The sequence below is a fragment of the Sciurus vulgaris genome (genome assembly GCF_902686455.1).
Source record: "Sciurus vulgaris genome assembly, chromosome: 12".
NCBI lineage: Eukaryota > Metazoa > Chordata > Mammalia > Rodentia > Sciuridae > Sciurus > Sciurus vulgaris.
Genome location: NC_136473.1, coordinates 51,012,358 through 51,031,410, shown reverse-complemented (window position 1 = coordinate 51,031,410; position 19,053 = coordinate 51,012,358). Strand labels below are relative to the sequence as shown.

General features: G+C 34.6%; 1 protein-coding gene across 7 annotated transcripts in view; it reads right to left on the bottom strand.

Annotated features, from left to right (window-relative positions):
- LOC306641203 (uncharacterized protein) overlaps nt 1-19,053 on the bottom strand; it is a 76,316-nt gene that overhangs the window by 34,927 nt on the left and 22,336 nt on the right. The window contains exons 4-5 of one of the 7 annotated variants that reach the window (XR_013758060.1): nt 18,056-18,184; nt 17,430-17,495 (exon numbers count right to left, since the gene is read on the bottom strand). The exons of 2 other annotated variants lie outside the window; for them this stretch is intronic. Coding sequence is in view for 4 of the 5 variants with exons in the window: in XM_079106169.1 (XP_078962295.1) it covers nt 17,403-17,495 (93 nt within the window). In the remaining variant the exon portion in view is untranslated. Of the gene's footprint in view, nt 1-442; nt 2,928-4,386; nt 4,837-5,227; nt 5,282-17,115; nt 17,496-18,055; nt 18,185-19,053 lie in introns of those variants that run through there. 4 more of the 7 variants (XM_079106170.1, XM_079106172.1, XM_079106175.1 and 1 more) reach the window with 4 other exon arrangements.

Genomic DNA, 19,053 nt, shown 5'->3' with positions numbered 1-19,053 from the left:
GCATGTTATTTTAAATGAGATTTCTGAATTTAGGTTTGATAAATTATTCATAGTCAAGATTAGAACTTGTACTTATCAAAAATTACTATTTAGAACAGGCATATCCAAGACTCAAATTGAGAGAAAACCAATAAATATACCTGACGAAGGATTTGTGTTCTGAATATATTTTTTAAAAAACCTACAGCTCAATAATGAACAGGCAAATAATATGTGGGAGAAGGACGCATAAAATATGGTTAATGGGCATAAGAAAGCAGTTGAATCAGAGGAATTACTTTTGCTGTTCTAAATACCCTACAATAACTAGAGTTGATAATGATTAATAGAATATTTCAAAATTCCTCTAGAAGTTTGTTCTTAACACAAAGATGATACATGTTTGACAGACATGCCAATTACCCTGCTGATTTTTTACATTATATATGATATAAAATTATTAATTATAGGTATGTACACATTTATTTTTCTCATAAATATGCACAGTTACTATGTCAACTAAAAATAAAATATTTTAAAAGTCGAACAATAAAAACTGTAAAATCAGACCAAAATGGTAGATACTTCACTAAAAACTCTGAGGAAGTGTTTGAAAAAGAGTTCAACTTTTTTCATCATTGAAGTAATGAAAATTTTCACTGTGATGACTTAAATTATAATCCCACGAGATGGCTAAAATTAAAGACTACTGATGTTGATGGAAAGGAAGATAACTAAAACCTCATATACTGCTGGTTGCAATATAACATGTTTAAAGTCTTTGGCTTATGATTTGGCAATTCCTTAGAAAATTAAACATACATGTAATGTTACCCAGCAAGTTTAATAACATTTTTATTCATGAGAAATGAAAATGTCTATCCACAAAAAGAATAATCATGACAAATTTTGTCATAAGAGCCAAAAAGCTGGCAATAACCAAAATATTTAATAATACATGAACAATTTGTTGTGTATTCATTTAATGGGGTACTACTGTGTTCATCAGTTTTTCTTCATTGTGACTGAAATATTGGACACAAACAACTTGGACAAGGAAAGTACTATTTGGCTTATGGTTTCAGAGATTTCAGTTCAATCAGCTGTTTCCATTGCTCTGGACCTGAGGTGAGGCAAACTATCATGGCAGGAGGACATGGTGGAGGAAAGTTACTTAGCTTATGGCAGACAGAAAACAGAAAGAGGAGAGAGGAATAGCCCAGGGACATGATAAAGTCCCCAAGGTCATACTTTCTCTCACCATGCCCACCTGACTACAGTTTCCTTCTCCCAATCATCCATTCAAGTTTTTCATTATCAAGTAGATTAATCCACTGATGGGTTACAGTCCTCATGATCCAGTCACTTCCCAGAAGTCCCACCTCTGGATACTACTGCACTGGGGACTAAGACTTCAACACATGAGCTTTTGGGGAACATTCCATATACAAATCATAATAACAATTGAGCCCTGAAAAGAATTAACTATTGATACCTTAGAAAAAACATGGTTGAATCTCAAATGTAGTTTAAGAGAAAGAACATACTATTCTAAAAAAGACAGTATAATACCAAATAGTTCACTTTATATGAAATTCTGGAAATGGGAAAAATAATCTGGGATCAAACACATTAAAACAATAGCTGCATTTGGCAGAGAATGGTAGTAGAAACTGGCTATATAAAGGCACTTGGATATTTTATGAAATAATGGATACAATCTTTCTTTATACATATGTGTGTGCCTTTGTTAGAACACATTAAAATATATTACAAAGAATTGTGCACTTAATTGTATATAACTTTTTTCTCAAAAACTATTAACAGGCAAAAGGAGTTTAACAAATACAGTCACAGTATTAGGGAAGTTTTGGGAGAAACGAAAAAGATTATGTTTATCTTGTGAGTGCGATTCAGTAAACATTTTTCCCCCTGTGACCAAAAGACCAGGCATAAGCAATTTTAAAGGAGGAAACGTTCATTTGGGATCCATGGGTTCTGAAGTTTCAGTCCATAGATGGCTGACTTCATTCCTTGGGGCCTGAGGAGAGGCAGAACATCATGTTTCAAGTGGTGGCAGGAAAAACAGCTTAGAACTTGGCAATTGGGAAGTAGAGTCTCCTCATCTACCAGGAATAAAATAAATACCCCAAAGGCATAAACTCAGTGACCCACCTTCTCCAGGAATTTTCCTACCTGCCTACAGTTACCACCCAGTTAATCTCTATCAATGAACTCATCAGTGAAAAGTTCTCATAACCCAATCATTTCACATCTAAACTATCTTGCATTGTCTCACACATAAGTTTCTGGGGGACACCTGCTATCTAAACCATAACACTGTATCTAACAGGAAGTTTTCATTTCTCCTGGCCCTTGAATATCGTATAGAATTTTGCACCTAGAGCCCGAGGGAAGGCTATTCACTCCAATAGGATAAAGGCATGAGGGTAAAAGCAAAGGCAGAGTAGCAGAGGTGTGGAGGCTAGTCAGTGGGAGCAGTAACTCAATCTTTTTAGACAATAAATAAAAGGAAAAGATGGAACTATGCTATTTATGAACATGAATGCCAAGGAAAGAAGATTAGATTTCATTCTATAGTAACTGGGAGACATGAATGCCTTTACAAAAATGAGTGAGATGATCAAAACTATGGTTTTTGAAAAGATAATATTTATTATAATGTACATGAATCAGAGGACACAAGAAATTATGAGGCTACTGAAACATTCCATCTAGATTCAATGAATAAAACTGCAATGGGAACAGAAAGGAGGGATCCAAGCAAGAACCAAAAAAATATTGATTTAGATCAGAAAAACTCAATATATACTTGACCTAAATAGCAAAGAAAGAATAAGGCCAAATAAAAATGACTTTTTAGGCTGAGTATGTAGTTCAGTGGTAGAACATTTGTCTACTTATATGCAGTGACCTAGGTTCCATCCCTAGCATCATAAAAAAGGAAAAAGATAAATTTGCATTCTCAAGTTATAATTGCCCAGGTAGCTGCTGGCAACAGAAATGGAATTTCTTGAGTTTATTTCTAAATTTGCTTTAAATAACTTCATTGAGACTAGATGAATTTATAAAGAGAAGAAGATTGTTTCACTCACAATTTTAGAGCTTGCAAGTCCAAACAGCCTGGCACAGGTTCTGGTGAGGATTCCATGGTTGATGGACAGGAGTGTGTAAGGGAGAAAAAGATCTCCAACAGAATGCCAGAGGAAGACTGGAGTTCTGCAATCCCATGGAAGTTCTGCAATGCCCCTCATTGACCTAGGGACCTCCTATTAGGCCCCATCTCTTAAGAGCCCCACTACTCTACTGCACACTAGAGTCCAAGCTCCCCAAACATGAAACTTTGGGGTACTCACTCAAACCATACCCAAACCATAAGAGTGACAAATACTTTTTTTCCAGATAATATATTTTTAAATATAGTAATGGCTTAATTTTTTTTCATGTATCAGTGTCTAGAACTTTAACAAAGACCAGTTTTATGTTTACACAGGAGTTCTTATAGTCTCCTTATAAGAACTCTCTTAATTGCCACCACCTTCCTTCACCCCAGTCAGATATGTCTCTTACACTACTTTCATTCCTTTTCATTAGTACTCTGTTGCCTTTAAAAATAAAAATACCCCATAGAAAGTGTCACATAAAAATCTATTGCTATTTTAGTCTGAATGCATGTATCAAAAAATAACTTGGTGGCCATCTGTAAGGCCATAGTGTCATGAGATAAAGATCAAGTAGGTTTCAAAGAGGGAGAAAAAGCAAAGGGAAAAAAAAATCACTTTACGGATCACTGAAGTGGAGAAGTCTGGAGAGCCAGGATAAGACAGCATCATGAGAACATAAACTGTGTGACCAAAACTACAATGAAGGGAGGGGAGAGAAATAAAGCAGAGGGAGGCAAGGATGTGGAGAATAATTTCTATCTACTTTGCAATTCTAAAACTTTGATTAATGATACAAAGTAGCAACAAAAGCTCTGATTCCTGTATTAGAGGCAAGGGCATTCAACAACAGTCAAGTACATGAAAGAGGATGAGAAATTGTCTTAGTCCATTCAGACTGCAATGACAAATTATGCTGGATTAAGTCAATCACAAACAACAGAAATTTATTGCTTACTGTCCTGAAGGCTAGGAAATCCAAGACCAACAAGCCAGGAGATCTAGTTTCCAATGAAGGCTCATTCCTCACATGACAGTCAACTCCCTTGGGCCTCTCATTCAAAAGGAGGGAATCCTCATGACCTAATCACTTCCCATAGGTCTCACCTCTTAAATACCACCATCTTAGTGAGTAGGTTCCAACATACAAAGTTTGGGGGAACAAAGACATTCACAGTATAGTAAGAAGTGAATTTGTGCAGAATCAGTGGGTTTGACCTGCATGCTGGTAAATATGAAAAATAAAAAGATTGAATTTGTACCCAGCATTATCACCACCATTCAGGAAAACTGAGAAATAAACACACAATACAAGTATATCTTCAGGTTTCTTCCTCTTCCCCAAATCACCATGAAAATCAACTTTCCTTCTCAGGGAGGGATGAGTGAGTGGCACCTGAAAAGGTTGCTTTCTTGCAGTAAAAACATCAGTAGTGTGCTTCACCAACCTTCAACATTTCGACCCAAGGAAAAACTTTTTGCAGCATGTTGGTATAAGCACAAATACACCAAATGGAGACAACAATGACATCCCATCCTGTCCCACCCTGTCCCATCTTTTCCACTGCACTGCACTCCACACCATTCCGTTCCACTCTATTCCACTTCATTCCAGTCTAGTTTTTTCTTCTTTGTTTCATTAAAAATGTTGATTTAAATCACTGGAGGATCAAGACTACCAATTAAAAAACACAAGCATATTATCTCAGAGTTCACACGTTTAAGTGCATATTTAGCAAGAAAAATGACCCAGTCCTCCAGACATGTATCTTTCACTCTCAATCCTATCAGTTTAATTACCCACTTTTTCAGAGTTAATAGTTTAGGCAAACTATTAATTCTTTTCGAAAAATGAACTTGTAATTAAGCACAAAGTTCTATGCAGTTATTACAGTGTTCCAATGTAAAATAGGGATGAGTTTTATAATAAAGCCATATATTTCATGCATGGGCACAATGACCCCATAAGATTTTATAAAATGCTGTGTTGTGCACCTATACCAGATCTCTTTGAAATTGACCACTCCAAATTTTGAAGGGTATAGGTATATTGTGCTGGGACTCACGTACTGTAGTGGTGACCTGAGTTTCCAAGATGCTGAACAACTCTTGGTAAAGTTCTGAAAAATCCAAATCTGTATTCAGGTATATATCCTCACTTGGGTAAATTTTGCATATGTAGTAAATTAATTTTGTATTAAAACCCTGTAAAAGTTATTCACATTGATGTCTAAAAGAGATTTAACTTTTAGACTTGAAAAACTACACAATTTCTTACATGAATATCTAGCAAGATATTGTGAAGTCACATGAACGATCTTATTCATTGCAGGATATTTAACATCCTTGAACCTTCTTCTCAAAATATGTCACCTTCCCATTCTGTGTGAAAATTAAAACTGTCTATCATTTCCAAACTGCATCACCCTTTTGAAAACCAATCCTAGAATAAATCAACTCCCCCACTTAGTAACTATTGGCTTTGCACAAACTTTTCAAACTAAGTACCAGTGTCCTTATCAGTAAGATTGAAATGCTATAAAAAGCAACTTGACAATGTTTTACTGAAGATTAAATGAAACAATGTATAATAGCACAGTACCTACAATCCTGTAAGAAATACAATAGATTACAATTTTAATTATTGTTATGTTGAAGGTACATACATTATTACTGTAGTAAAATGATAAACATTAAATAATTTAAATTTTAACATGCAATTACCCTATGGCATACAACTTTTACTCTATTAAGAGAAAAATCAAATAGTGTGCAAAGATTCTCATATGAATATAATTACTACATTGTTTAACATGGAAGAAAAATCAAAAATAATTTTAAATGTTCAATGATAGAAGTTCAAATACATGAAAATATTTTATGGATGAACAGTATGGAACCAACAAGAACAATCTAATAAAAGAATAAATATGATGGGGAAGATGGCAGAGTAGAGGAGTTTGCTTTCCAAGCTGCTCTGCAGCAAGAGACCAAGAAAATGGATAAACAGCTTCTCAGTGAAGTGGGTGAAAGAGGGAGCGTTCTGGGAATTAACTGTGGACTCGGAACAGCTTGGGGACTCAGAAGGTTGGATACAATAAAATAAAGAAAAAAGCCCACTACTAACACCAGCAGCTTCCAGAACTGATCCACTGATGGCAAAGTGGGAACAGGGAAGAAGGGAATCCACATTTCAGGTGATCCCACGAATGGATTGGTAAGAAGAAATCATAGATCAAGGACAATGCAGCTGATCCAGAGGCTGAGCTACACTATATCCTCAAGTTGGAAAAACACCGTGCGTCTCCTGGTTGTCCACAGAAAGAAAAGGCAGAAGCCATCTTAAATATAGTGTACCATGACCAAGTGTGTTTCCTACTAGGGATGCAAGGTTAGTTCAACATTTGGAAATCAATAAATGTAATTCACTACATCAAAAGACGTAAGGACAAGAATCACACGATCATCTCAATAGATGCAGAAAAAGAATTTGACAAAATAAAGAACTCATTCATGTTTAAAACACAAGAAAAAATAGGGATAGAAGGAACATACCTCAACATTGCAAATCTATATATGAGAAAACCAAAGCCAAAATCATTCCAAGTGGGGAAACACTGAGAGCATTCCCTGTAAGAACTAGAACAAGATAGGGATGACCTCTTTTATCACTCTATTCAACATAGTCCTTGAACTCTAGTCAGAGCAATTAGGCGAAATTTAAAAATTAAAGGGATAAGAACGGGAAAAGAAGAACTCAAATTATCTATTTGCCAATGACATGATCCTATGTTTAGAATACCAAAAAGACTCCACCAGAAGAAACTTCTATAACTCATGAATGAATTCGGCAAAGTAGAAGGATACAAAATAGCTATAAATCAATTGTTTCTATACTCCAATGATGAATCAGAGAAACTAGGAAAACCATTTCACTTAACAGTAGCCTCAAATAATATACTTGGGAGTCAATCTAACAAAATTGGTGAAAGACCTCTATAATAGAAACTACAGAACACTAAAGAAACCAATTGAAGAGGACCTTAGAAGATGGAAAGATCACCCATGTTCATAAACAGGCAGAATTAATAATATTTTCAAAATAGACATACTACCAAAAGAACTATACAAATTTAATGCAATTCCTCTTAAAATTCCAATGATGTTCTTCATAGAAATAGAAAAGGCAGTCATGAAATTCATTTGGAAAACCAAGAGGTCTAGAATGGACTAATCAATACTTACCAAGAAAAGGAAAGTAGGAGGATCATAATACCAGACTTTAAATAACACTACAGAGTTATGGGGGCAAAAAGAGCATGGTGTTGGCAACAAAACAGACATAAAGACTAATGGAACAGAACTGAAGACAGAGAGACAAACCCACATAAACAGCTGTCTCATACTAAACAAATGCACCAAAAGCATACGCTGGAGAAAAGACAGCTACATCAACAAATTGTGCCGGTCAAACTGGAAATCCACACAGAGCAGAATGAAATTTAACCCTTATCTCTCACCCTGCACAAAACTCAACTCAAGGCATAGGTATTAGGCCAGAAACCCTTCACCTACTAGAAGAAAATGAAGGCCCAATGCTCCCACATGTTGGCTTTGGAACTGAATTTCTCAACAAGACACCAAAAGCCAAGAAGTAAAATTAAAAAAAAAAAAAATCAATAAATGGGATAGTATCAAATTAAAAAGCTTCTTTACAGCAAAAAAAAAAACATCAAGAGTGTGAAGTGAGAGCCTACAGAATGAATTTAATCTTTGCCACCTGCACCTCAGATAAGGTGTTAATTTCCAGGATATACAAAGCACTCAAAAAGCTTAACACACACACACACACACACACACACACACACACACAACCTAATAACCTAATCAATAAATGGGCATAGAACTAAGCAGATACTTCCCAAAAGAAGAAATGCAAATGGTCAATAAATATATGAAAACATGTTTAACATCTCTAGCAATTAGAGAAATCCGAATTAAAAGTACACTGACATTTCACCTCACACCAGTGACAATGGCAACTGTCAAGAAAACAAGTATCAACAAGTACTGGCAACAATGGGATACACTCAAACATTGCTGGCAGGATTGCAAATTGGGAAACCACCCTGGAAACAGTAGGAATGGAACCACCATTTCACCCAACTGTCCCACTCCTTGGTGTATACGCAAAGAAGATAATATCAGCATACTATAGTGACACAGTCATATCAATATTGATAGCAGCTCAATGCATAACAGCTAAGCTGTGGAACCAATCTACATGCCCTTCAGCAGATGAATGAATATAGAAATTGTGTTACAGATTCCCAAGGGAATATTACTCTGCCATATAAAAGAATATTTTATGACATTTGCAGGTAAATGGATGGATCTGGAGACTATCTTGCTGAGTGAAATTAGACAATCCCCCAAAGTAAAGATCTCATGCTCTTTCTGATGTAAGACGCTAACTCACAACAAGGCAGGGATAAAACTGAAGTTCAGTGGACTAGACAAAGGGGAATGAAGGGAAGGGAGGGGGGGATAGGAATAGGAAAGACAGAATGAATCTGACATAACTTCCCTATTTATATATATGAATACACTACAGCAAATCTCAAGATTGTGTATCTCCACAAGACTGGTCTCCTAATTAGAATAAGATATATTTCATGTTGTATAAATATATCAAACTAGATTCTACTGTCATGTATAACTAAAGAGCAAATCAAAATTTAAAGAAAAAGAATGATAATGCCTAGATGAATAAAAAATTCCAAATGGCATGTACAGTATAATTCATAATTTATTAAATATAAACATTAAAATAATTCATGATTCATTAAATATATTTAGTATATGTATGTATATATTATGTATTTATATATACACACAAGTATTGACAATATATTGAAACGATAGCCAATCTATTAATGTGGTTATAACTATTGTTTATGTTACAGTGATACTTTATAATATTTTCATATTTCCAGTTGTCTGAGTAGCCTGAATTAACTAATAATGTTAATACATGTGCACATCTGTTTACCTTTATTTATATTCATTTTTACATAAAGCAAACAAAATAATATTGTCCATTTTTGGAATATGAAGATCCACATAAACCAAAATGATTATTTGTGGCAAAATTCTGACTCATTCCACGTGAAAGATCTTGGCATGTTGGGCAATGGTGAGGTAGGTGAGGAAAAGCATGGATTTTCATAATTTTTATGATTTTAGGTAATCATCTGCTCCACCAATGAAAAGTTCCTGCATTCTATGAAGAGTACACACCACATTAAATCTTAATCAAATTTCTACACTTCTTACTCTGCCACAAGAAGAATGTGCCTGATCCCTATCAGTCCTCAACTGCTGGTCTTCACCTACTGTGAGAAAAGTCCATGTCATGAAATTTATTGGGGACACCATAGTGAGGGACTGAGAAGACAAGAAGTTCATTGCAAAGTACAACACTGATGATCGTCATCTAAATTACTTACTATTCTACTAAACTATGCATATAAGCATACATAATAACAATATTATTAAGTTTTGGTGGAGAAACAATTTACAAAATGAGTCTGGTGAAAGCTAAATCTAAAAGTGGATGATACATGAAGTAAGATAATAAATTACTATCTAAAAGCTATTTTCAAACTACATTTCTGGGAGTTTTAATTTTCCTTCATGTGCAATCATACCAGAAATGTGTTTTCTTCCTAAGCCAACTTCTTACTCCATCTGGTCTCTAAACCCCTGAGGTGCACATTGAAGACTGGGAAGCAGGTTTAGCTAAGCCAAAGGTTGAAGAAAACTGCATAAGACTGAATCTGGTCCATTTCAAATTGGAATTTATTATTCTTCCAATACATAAAATTACATAATTTGTTTTTAAACAATGAACTTTAAGTCATAGAAACCAAGCTTTTGAATTCATTAAATATGATGTAAAAATATTAGAAGGAGGCTTCAAATATTAATCACTTCTGTATGTTCTGTTAATTAAAGCTCAAACTTGAGAGTAAGTAAATAATTTGAGTTCTTTTTATGCTTGGAACAAAATCTCTGTGGAATCTTTCCTATCCTAGAAGAAAATGTTTGTTTTATGGTAACTCCAGGCTTCTTTAGTTTTTTTTAGCTAATAAAGACAGTTTGTTGTTGTTTTAGTTTCTCATTTCCTCTTATATCACCCACTCTCCAGTTTAAATGCTAATTGGTCATTCTGGCTGAGGAATTCCTTGTTAAAAGGTTGGCCATTTAATCCCAAAGTGTCTTTTGATTTTTTGAGAATGATTAAATGGAAATTCAGCCCTGGTTCAATATCATAGAAACCCACATGCTCTCCTCTGGTGAATTTCCATGGCTTGAGCATCCTACTGGGAAACTCAGGCTGAGATTTTATTGAATCAGGCCCTTGTATTCAGACTCAAAATAACCTCCAGCACACAGATAAAAATAATGTCCCTTTTGCAGTTGTAAAACTTAAAACTATTCCTTGAATGTTAACTAATACGGAAAAGCTGTTTCTGCAAATGAAATGAAGGCGTTGGAGCAAAGAAATCACTCCCAATAAAGACCTAGAAATGACATTTCACTTTCTCTTTCAGTAACTATAAAATTGTGAATCGTCCCTACAACCTTGTAAAGTCTTCATTCTAGATTCCAATACATGGTGATGATGATGCTGGGCAGCTCCAAGGATGAGCAGACACCTCTGCCTACATAATTCATCGAGAACAATTTCCTGGTCCCCAGCACTAATGGCTTCTACAATAATGACATTATTTAGTTGTTGGAAAATAAAAGACACAAACTTCAAATGTTAAGAAATGCTGATAACTTGCAGTAGTTGACATCTATTTCCCAAAGTCCTCAACATTAGAAACACTTTCAGGTAAAAGGACTCAGTTCTCTCCTCTTACCAATATTTTCTCACAAGCCAGGAGGTCTTTTATTCAGAGCCAGTGTAATAGGCAAAGGAAAATAGCCCTATTAGCTAAGTTTATTTATGTTGACACAAAGAAAACCATGAAAAATCAAAGTTCTAAACTGTAATTTATTCCTGATAAGTAGTAAATCAAGCAGGATTCCTCTGCCTATGTAGGAACTGCCATTAAAGAAGAAATGAAACATAATGAGCCTCATAAATGATCACAGTGTTATGGAGCTATTATTTATACATGAGCTCATTCAACAAACTCTCCTGTTGGTCTGGTTGTGACAACCTAGTGTCCCCAAGATAGTGTACGACGTACAAGAATAACGACGACCAAATTCTGGAGTAAAGTTCAAGGATTTGTAAAAGCATATTTTCCATATTTTGCTAGGTCAGCGTTTTTACTACTTCCAAGATTTTTTGGACACTCAGGCTAATTTCTCAGTTTCAAGACCTTCACTTCTGTTGTTCATCATGTTTTTGGTAAAGGTAGTCATCGTCTAAATATATTATGAAATGCAATTAGACAAATGTTTGATTATTTTTCTTGTGGGGTTGGCCCAATAAGAGAGGGTATAGAATAAGATCATAGTTTTCTTATTGCCAAAGTAACTTATGGTTCAATACAGTGCATACAGCAAACATAGAAACGGAAGAAATCATATCACGCCTAGGGCATGATGAATGCTTGGGCCTTTCAGAATCACTAGGGTGGAATATCATGTGCAAATGATCAAAATGGAGTAAGAGAAAGAAGGCCTAAATTTTAATCCTAGAACCTCAACTTTCCAGTCATAAAACCACATTAACTTGCATAACCTCAGTCATATAAGTTTTATCAGTAAGAGAAGGAACAGGAGTAAATGAATATAGGTTGACATCCTTAATCTGAAAATTTAAAATCCAAAACTTGGTGAACATCAGTATAATGCCACAAGTGGAAAACTTCACACCTGACTTCACAGGACATGTCACAGCCAACACACAGGTGCATGACAAATAGGATTTTGAGTGTTGCCACAGTTAAAAAAAAAAAAAACAAAAAAACAAAAAAACAACAACTCTCCTAGCTTCTATGATCTGTTGCATCTTTTTCATGCACACCCATATACCCCATGTAAGCAAACCCACAAAAGGTAATAAAATATAACATAGGTAAATTATATGTGTCAATGGCAACAAGAGGCTGTGGAGTCAAGTCTATGTGCATAACTGTGATTCTTTTGTTGTTGAAAATGTCCAAAAAGTCTGCAGGTACCCCTAGGGGTAAAAGTAATAAGAAAAGATAAAATATTTATGTTTAGAGCACAAAAAAACAAACTCAGAGTAACTGGTAGTGACATGAGTGTGAAATATCTTACGGAAGAGTATGGTATTGAAATGCCCACCATATAAAACCTAAAGAAAAAGACTGACACATTGTTGGTTGTTGAATGTTAAAAATGATGAACAGAAGTTGATAAAAAATAGAAAATCACTAAATAAAGCTAAAAATGAATATCTTCAACTGTTTTATTAAAGAATGGATCTATCAATGTAGTAGTGAACGCATGCCAATTAATGGTATGCTGATGATCAAAGACCACAATGAACTGAAAATTGAAGAAAACTAACTAGTCAACAAAGAAGTTGTTGCAAAGAAGTTTAAGACAAGACATGATTTTTAAAGACTTGTGATGATAAAGCATCTTCTGGGTATGAAGCAGCAGAGAAATCCACTGGTAAGTTTGCCACAAAGTTATTGCTGATGAAAAGTAGATAACAGAAGAAATCTATAATGCTAAAGAAACACCACTGCATTGGCATTATTGGCTCAGAAAGACACTAACTACAGCTTACCAGGCAATCCCTACAGGAACCAACGATGATAAAGACAAAAAGACAGACCTGGGATGTGCTAACGAAACAGGCACACAGAAATGTAAACTTGCTCTGATAGATAAATTTGTGTCCTCATTTTAAAGGAGTGAACTTCTTTCCAGTTCACTATTATGTGAATGAAAAGGCATGGATCAACAGGGCTATCTTCTCTCAGTAGTTTCACATTACCAGTTGCCTAGGCTCACAGCCCAGAAACTATACTAGATGAGGACTGCATGGCAACTTTATTCATAATAGCTCAAAACTTAAGAGAACCCAAATGTTTACCAACAGCACAATGAATGAAAATTTTACAGTGTGAAAAAATTGTCATATATAAGATTACTATAAGGAAGAGGAATGAACAATAGGTATACACAACATGGATCAATCTCACAAAATTATGTTAAGCAAAATAAGACAAAAATATACTTTATGTGACACCACTGACATGAATTTAAACAACAGACATAACTATTCTGTAGTGTGAAAAAATCAGAATAACACTTATCATTTTGGCATTGTTGCTGAAAAGGAGCACAAAAAGGGCTTTCTGGAATGTTGGCAGTATTTTCTATACTGATCTGGGTAATGATTCCAAGAGTATATGTAAGCATTTAAATTTTGTATATTTTGCCTCATTTTTCTTAGACTTTAAATATTAAAAAAAAAAAAAAAAGTTCAAACAAACAATTTTGTTTTCCTTCAAGAAGTCACTCCTGCTTCAGCCAGCAGGGGAAAAACATGAATCTCAAGGTAAAGACAACTCCAAAAGAATTGAGCTATGTTAAAATTACCTCATGCAATTAGAACTAGTTTAGATTCAAGCAATTAGAAAAGTTTTCCCATTGCCTAATGAGAAGGTATAAACAACCATATTCATCTAATACAGGTAATCATTAATTACATCTGTTTCTAAGATAAAGTTCCTCATTTAAGAGTTATGACTCTCAACTAATATAGTTTTTTAATGTTCTAAATTCAAGAATCCTACTCAGGAATTTTAATCTGGCTGTAAGATCTTGCTGATTAATTTGATGATTCTGTACATGTTAGTGCTGAAATTCTAATTGCTTTACATTTTCAGAGGTGCTGGTCTCTCAATTAAAAAATAGAAACTTTGTCCAAATCATTTAAGTAAGTAGTTAAATATGTTAAACCTTTTCCAGAAATGGAAACCAAACAACCAAATCAAATCACTTATTCAATGTCCAAAATGGCTCATTAGCAATGATTACAATTAGGTAACTTTAGGTGGCCTAGGCAGGTTAGACACAGTGCATTGTTAAGCCATGACTCCAACTGTTTTACCTCTTTTTGTGAAATTGCCACTAGTGGCTTGTAATTCCAAACTGTAATTTCTTTAAGATCAGAAACCATCTCTCACTCTATACGTTATTCCTCTCAGTTTCTAGCTTAGCTAATAAATCTTGTGTTTGATATCCCAGACGTGACTTAATATGATGTAGAAGATACTGTTAATTTTAAAAAAAGAAAAACTAGGAAGAAAATGCAAGAATGAGTACAAAAAATTGAATCAATATGAAATTTAAAAGGCAGATGCTAAGTATTTTCTAGGAATGGTTCTAAATTTGGCTCTCAGTTTTCTAGCAGCCACTCCTGATGCTGGGCATATTATTAGTGCCTAATCCATGTTGAGTACTGTTGGATGAAAATTAGAATGGAAAAATCATCAGGTGTAGCTGGAAATCTGCAGTCTTTTCCCTTTCTAAGTGCCTTTTCTTTTATAGGCTATTTTGATTTGTCGGCTTCAGCTGATCTGATTCCAGAAGCCCTTTTTATTACTGGTCCTATGGCTTTTTGCTTCCAATTTATCCAGAGTTCCCACTTGCATTTATGGTTTATTTTATTATTTGTATTAATAATTAGGTTTTGAAAATTTGACCCTGATAATAAATATTAATTTTAAAATAACACACAACACTCTGTCCCTTAGCAAATGAACTATAATTTTATGTTTATAGCAAACATATATTTCAATGTTGATGTTGGATGCCTTGCCAAAGTAACTTTTAAAATAATGGTTAAAAAAAACTAAAACTGCTAAAATAATTTATGACCTGGTCTCTGTTAATTTGTACAAATTATGTAAGGATTTACCATAATATTCTGTATAATTTTTACCCCAAATAAGGTGGGCTAATTATTTAGGGGGATAAATAATAGACAATGATTTTGGGAGCTGTGCAAACCAAGATTTTAACAATTCACCAGTTATCTGACAAGTAGGAGTAGGGACAATTAGTATTTCATTCTACTCATGTACTTATATATATTTTTTTTGCAAAGACTGTATTTCTTTTCTAACAGCAAACACATATTAAACAAAGGCCTATTGTTGAGCAGAACTAACCAAAAAATCTACTTTTATGAATCATCAAGAAACCAACTTTATTTTATTGTTAATGCTTTGTGATAGGTCAGAAAGGATAATTAAGATGTGATAAAAGAATAGATCAGCCAGCATGTCTTTGCTTATTTTCAGTACAATGCCAACAATTGGACAAATGTACATGCACGTGAATACATACCCACAACTGAATTACTCTCTCTGTCTACATGTATAATAAGATTAACCTATGTTTGGCACATTAGGGGTTAGCACTCAAGAGCAACAATGACAATGTGGCTGCCATTAATTTTTTATTCTAGACAATACAGCTCAGATTTAAAAAGAAAAAAAGGAAGGAAGAAAGGAAAAAAGAAATCTAAGGCCCCTCTTCTCCTATTGATACAGCAGGCTTTAGAAGACAAATCCCTATTAGTGTCAATGGTAGTTATATGTCCGAATTTCCCCCCATGTTCACTAGGCTAAATGGGAAAATTTGACAGCCTACTCCCTAAAACCATGTACAACAGCAATAATCTTGTCTTTTCAGAATTTTCTACATGCAAGCTCCCCAAAATCTTGCGCTTAATGTATTTCACATTAAATTTGATTAGAGCAGATTTGAATGATTTTTTTAAAACCCTCAACTAATTGTTCCTTAATTAAGTTGGGTGATTTGTGATTGAAAAAGGATGTTAGATTTCTAGTCAGATAGGGCTCAGTTCACAGTTACTGATGGAAGAAATATAAGATACAGAATTGAGTTTCAGAAATCAATGCAAAATAATAAAAAATTAAAAGGGAGGAGCAGTCTATCAATAGCACTGCTGTAACAAAGGGGAGGCTTGTTTTATATTGATTAGCTGCTGTTAAATAAGGTGTCACTGCTTCTCAACAGTGCAGGGTCTTGCAGGGTTTTTTAATGCAAGGCAGGGCAGGGGGTGGTGGTTTGGACAGAACCAGAGCATCAATATTAGAGCTGTAAAAACACTTGTAAATGCAATTCTGCAGCTCACCATCAGAATAGCTCTCTAACCAGTAAGCCATGGTAGTCTGGAAGTAAGAAAGTAGATTGCTGCTGCACAAAATTCCTCATTGGACCTTCTAGAGAGTACTAGGATTTGGCTCCTGTTAAGATGGAATGAACTTGAGAGGTTATTTCTAAATGCTGTCTAATGCAGGCATTTACCACCTCACATCTATAGATTTCACAGCTTAAATAAGTTATGCAGAACTTAACAGCCCCTTAGAAGATAGCTATCAGATACTCAAATCTGGTATTCAACAATAGTGGCAGTTATTTTCTTGAAAAATTGTCCTGCAATAGAACAGAATCTCTACAATTATCATCCATTTCATTATTTCATAATTTAAAAGCAAAGATATACAATAGGAGATGAAGATGAAGGTGCATTATTATTATCTTCAGGATTCAAAATCATAGTAATGCTTAAAATTTAGCAGCAATAATGTTCTCACATGCAAGGAAAAATTATCATATCCTAAAACAATATCTAACATACTCTAATCTCCTAAAGAAGAGTAATAGGAATTATACTTTCTTCTTTAGGGTCTTGATAGCAAAAAAGCAGGGTGAGAAAATCTACTTCATATAAAATTTATGTTTTTAGTCTTCGGGGTCATCATCTAAAAATTGGGGATGGTAGAATCTTCCCTTTCTAACTCATTGGGCTTTAGGGCAATAGACAAGCTAATGCCCATAGTAACATGATAAATTGTAAAGCGATATACTACTTAAAATATTGCATTATTCTTTTCTGAAGAATAAGCTGAACAAAAGGAATAGGGAATCCTTCATGGGAACTAATATCTTCTAGTGGTTACTGCCAAGGAAACCAGACAGGTGTCATACTTAGGACAAGAGCCCCAGAAATCATTTATTAAAAGGAGCCTTCTACTAATCAGTTAATTTTTTAAAAATTTTTTTTCTTATTCCAGGGAATTTCAGCTATCTTAAACATGTGACAACCAAACAGGGTAACATTCGAAAAATTGTGGTGAACAAGTGGGGTGGAGACAAAAAAAGTTTGGGAACAGGAAAATGGATGAAAGGCACATGATTAAGTCATAAATATATTGGAGCTGCTACATACCAGCTTACAAACATTAACTGTGCACACTTCTTCAACTTCACTTCTTGTGATGTTATGTGGGTAGACTGAAAGCAGCCAAGGTACGATAGTTTGCAACTCAGAAATTAGCAAGTATTAAACTCAAAACTTCTGTTTTTCCTCTAAGAGCTGTGAAATATTTGTCAACACCACAGATGACCCCAAAACTTTGCCATAAACTTCATAGTACCCAAAGAAAAAGGGAAGTGTTGTTTGTTATAGTCCAATGTCTGCAGAGTAATTTGTATCTAAGTTCTAGGAGAAATTTGTAACTACTATTTTTACAAAGCACAGGAATATCTTGCCTCAGTTTCTCACAAAGTAAGTACTATATGATGGAGTAGATAACCCTCTCCAATTTTCCCATCTCCACAATATTGAGCAAAAACAACTGTTTTAAAAGCAGAAATATTTCAGCATCCCATATTTATACTGCCATTGTACCACAAGTCAAGAGGAAGTAAGTAACGTTTTTGTTTCTTTTTTTTATTAATGAAAGAACAAAAGTTACTATATTTTCAAAAGCACACTGTTAGTCCGCTTTCCATCACTGACAAAAGACCTGAGATAATCAGCTTATAAGGTCCAAAGATTTATTTTGGCTCACAGTTACTGGTGTTTCAGTCTACAGTTGGTTGACTCTTGCTTTTGAGACTGAGAGGAGGCAAAACAAGATGAACTGGGAGTAGGTGCTCCAGCAGAGTCTCTCACCTCACTGTGGTCATCTCATGATGGGCTGGAGAGCAATGAGAGGAGGAAGGAATGGGAATCCAATATCCCCTTCAAGGGTCCGCCCTCACTGACCTAACTTTCTCCCACTATGCTCCACCTCTTAAGTGATCCACCCCCAATAGTGCCATGGTGGATGACCAGGCCTTTAGCATATAGACGGGCCTTTGGGAGACATTTAAGACCCAAACTAGCATACACTGTTATCAAAATAAAGTTTAATGATATTAGAATTCTGAATCATCTACATATAGAGAGGAACTACCAGAGAGGTAGAGAAAAACAGGAGATATTAATTCTATGAATACTACCATTTCTCACAAGCAGGTCACAGTTCCTAAATGAATGGATAATTCTAGATTATTAATTTGATATATATTATTTCTGGTTAGCCTCTACTTTTATCTTCTTTTACTGTCAGAAAATTTCAATGTAATTTACATTTGTTCTATATATACTAGTTTTAATACATTGATATAAATTTTAAAGAACAGGCTTTTTCTTCTTACTAGAAATATTAGTCTGCGTTCAAAAATCTTCATTTTAGCTGTATAGGTATATGTGTATCTTAAGATTTATCTCCTCCTATTGAGCAATATTTTATGTCTTTTTCCCTGAAATGATTCTCATAAAAGTATAGTGAAAGAAGGAAAAATACATTTCATAATATTGGTAAATTGCCACCCTGTCTTCTAAGCTGGTTTATTTTAGCCCGTTTTCTCTATTCTTCTTTCATCTGCTATTAATACAAGTGCTATTTGCTCAGACAAGGATGTCAGCATCACTGGAATTTCAGAAAAGAAAAAACACATGTCAACACTTTCACTTTCCTTCATTCTCACTCCTTTGTGCATTACAAAAGCACCTTTCAGAACA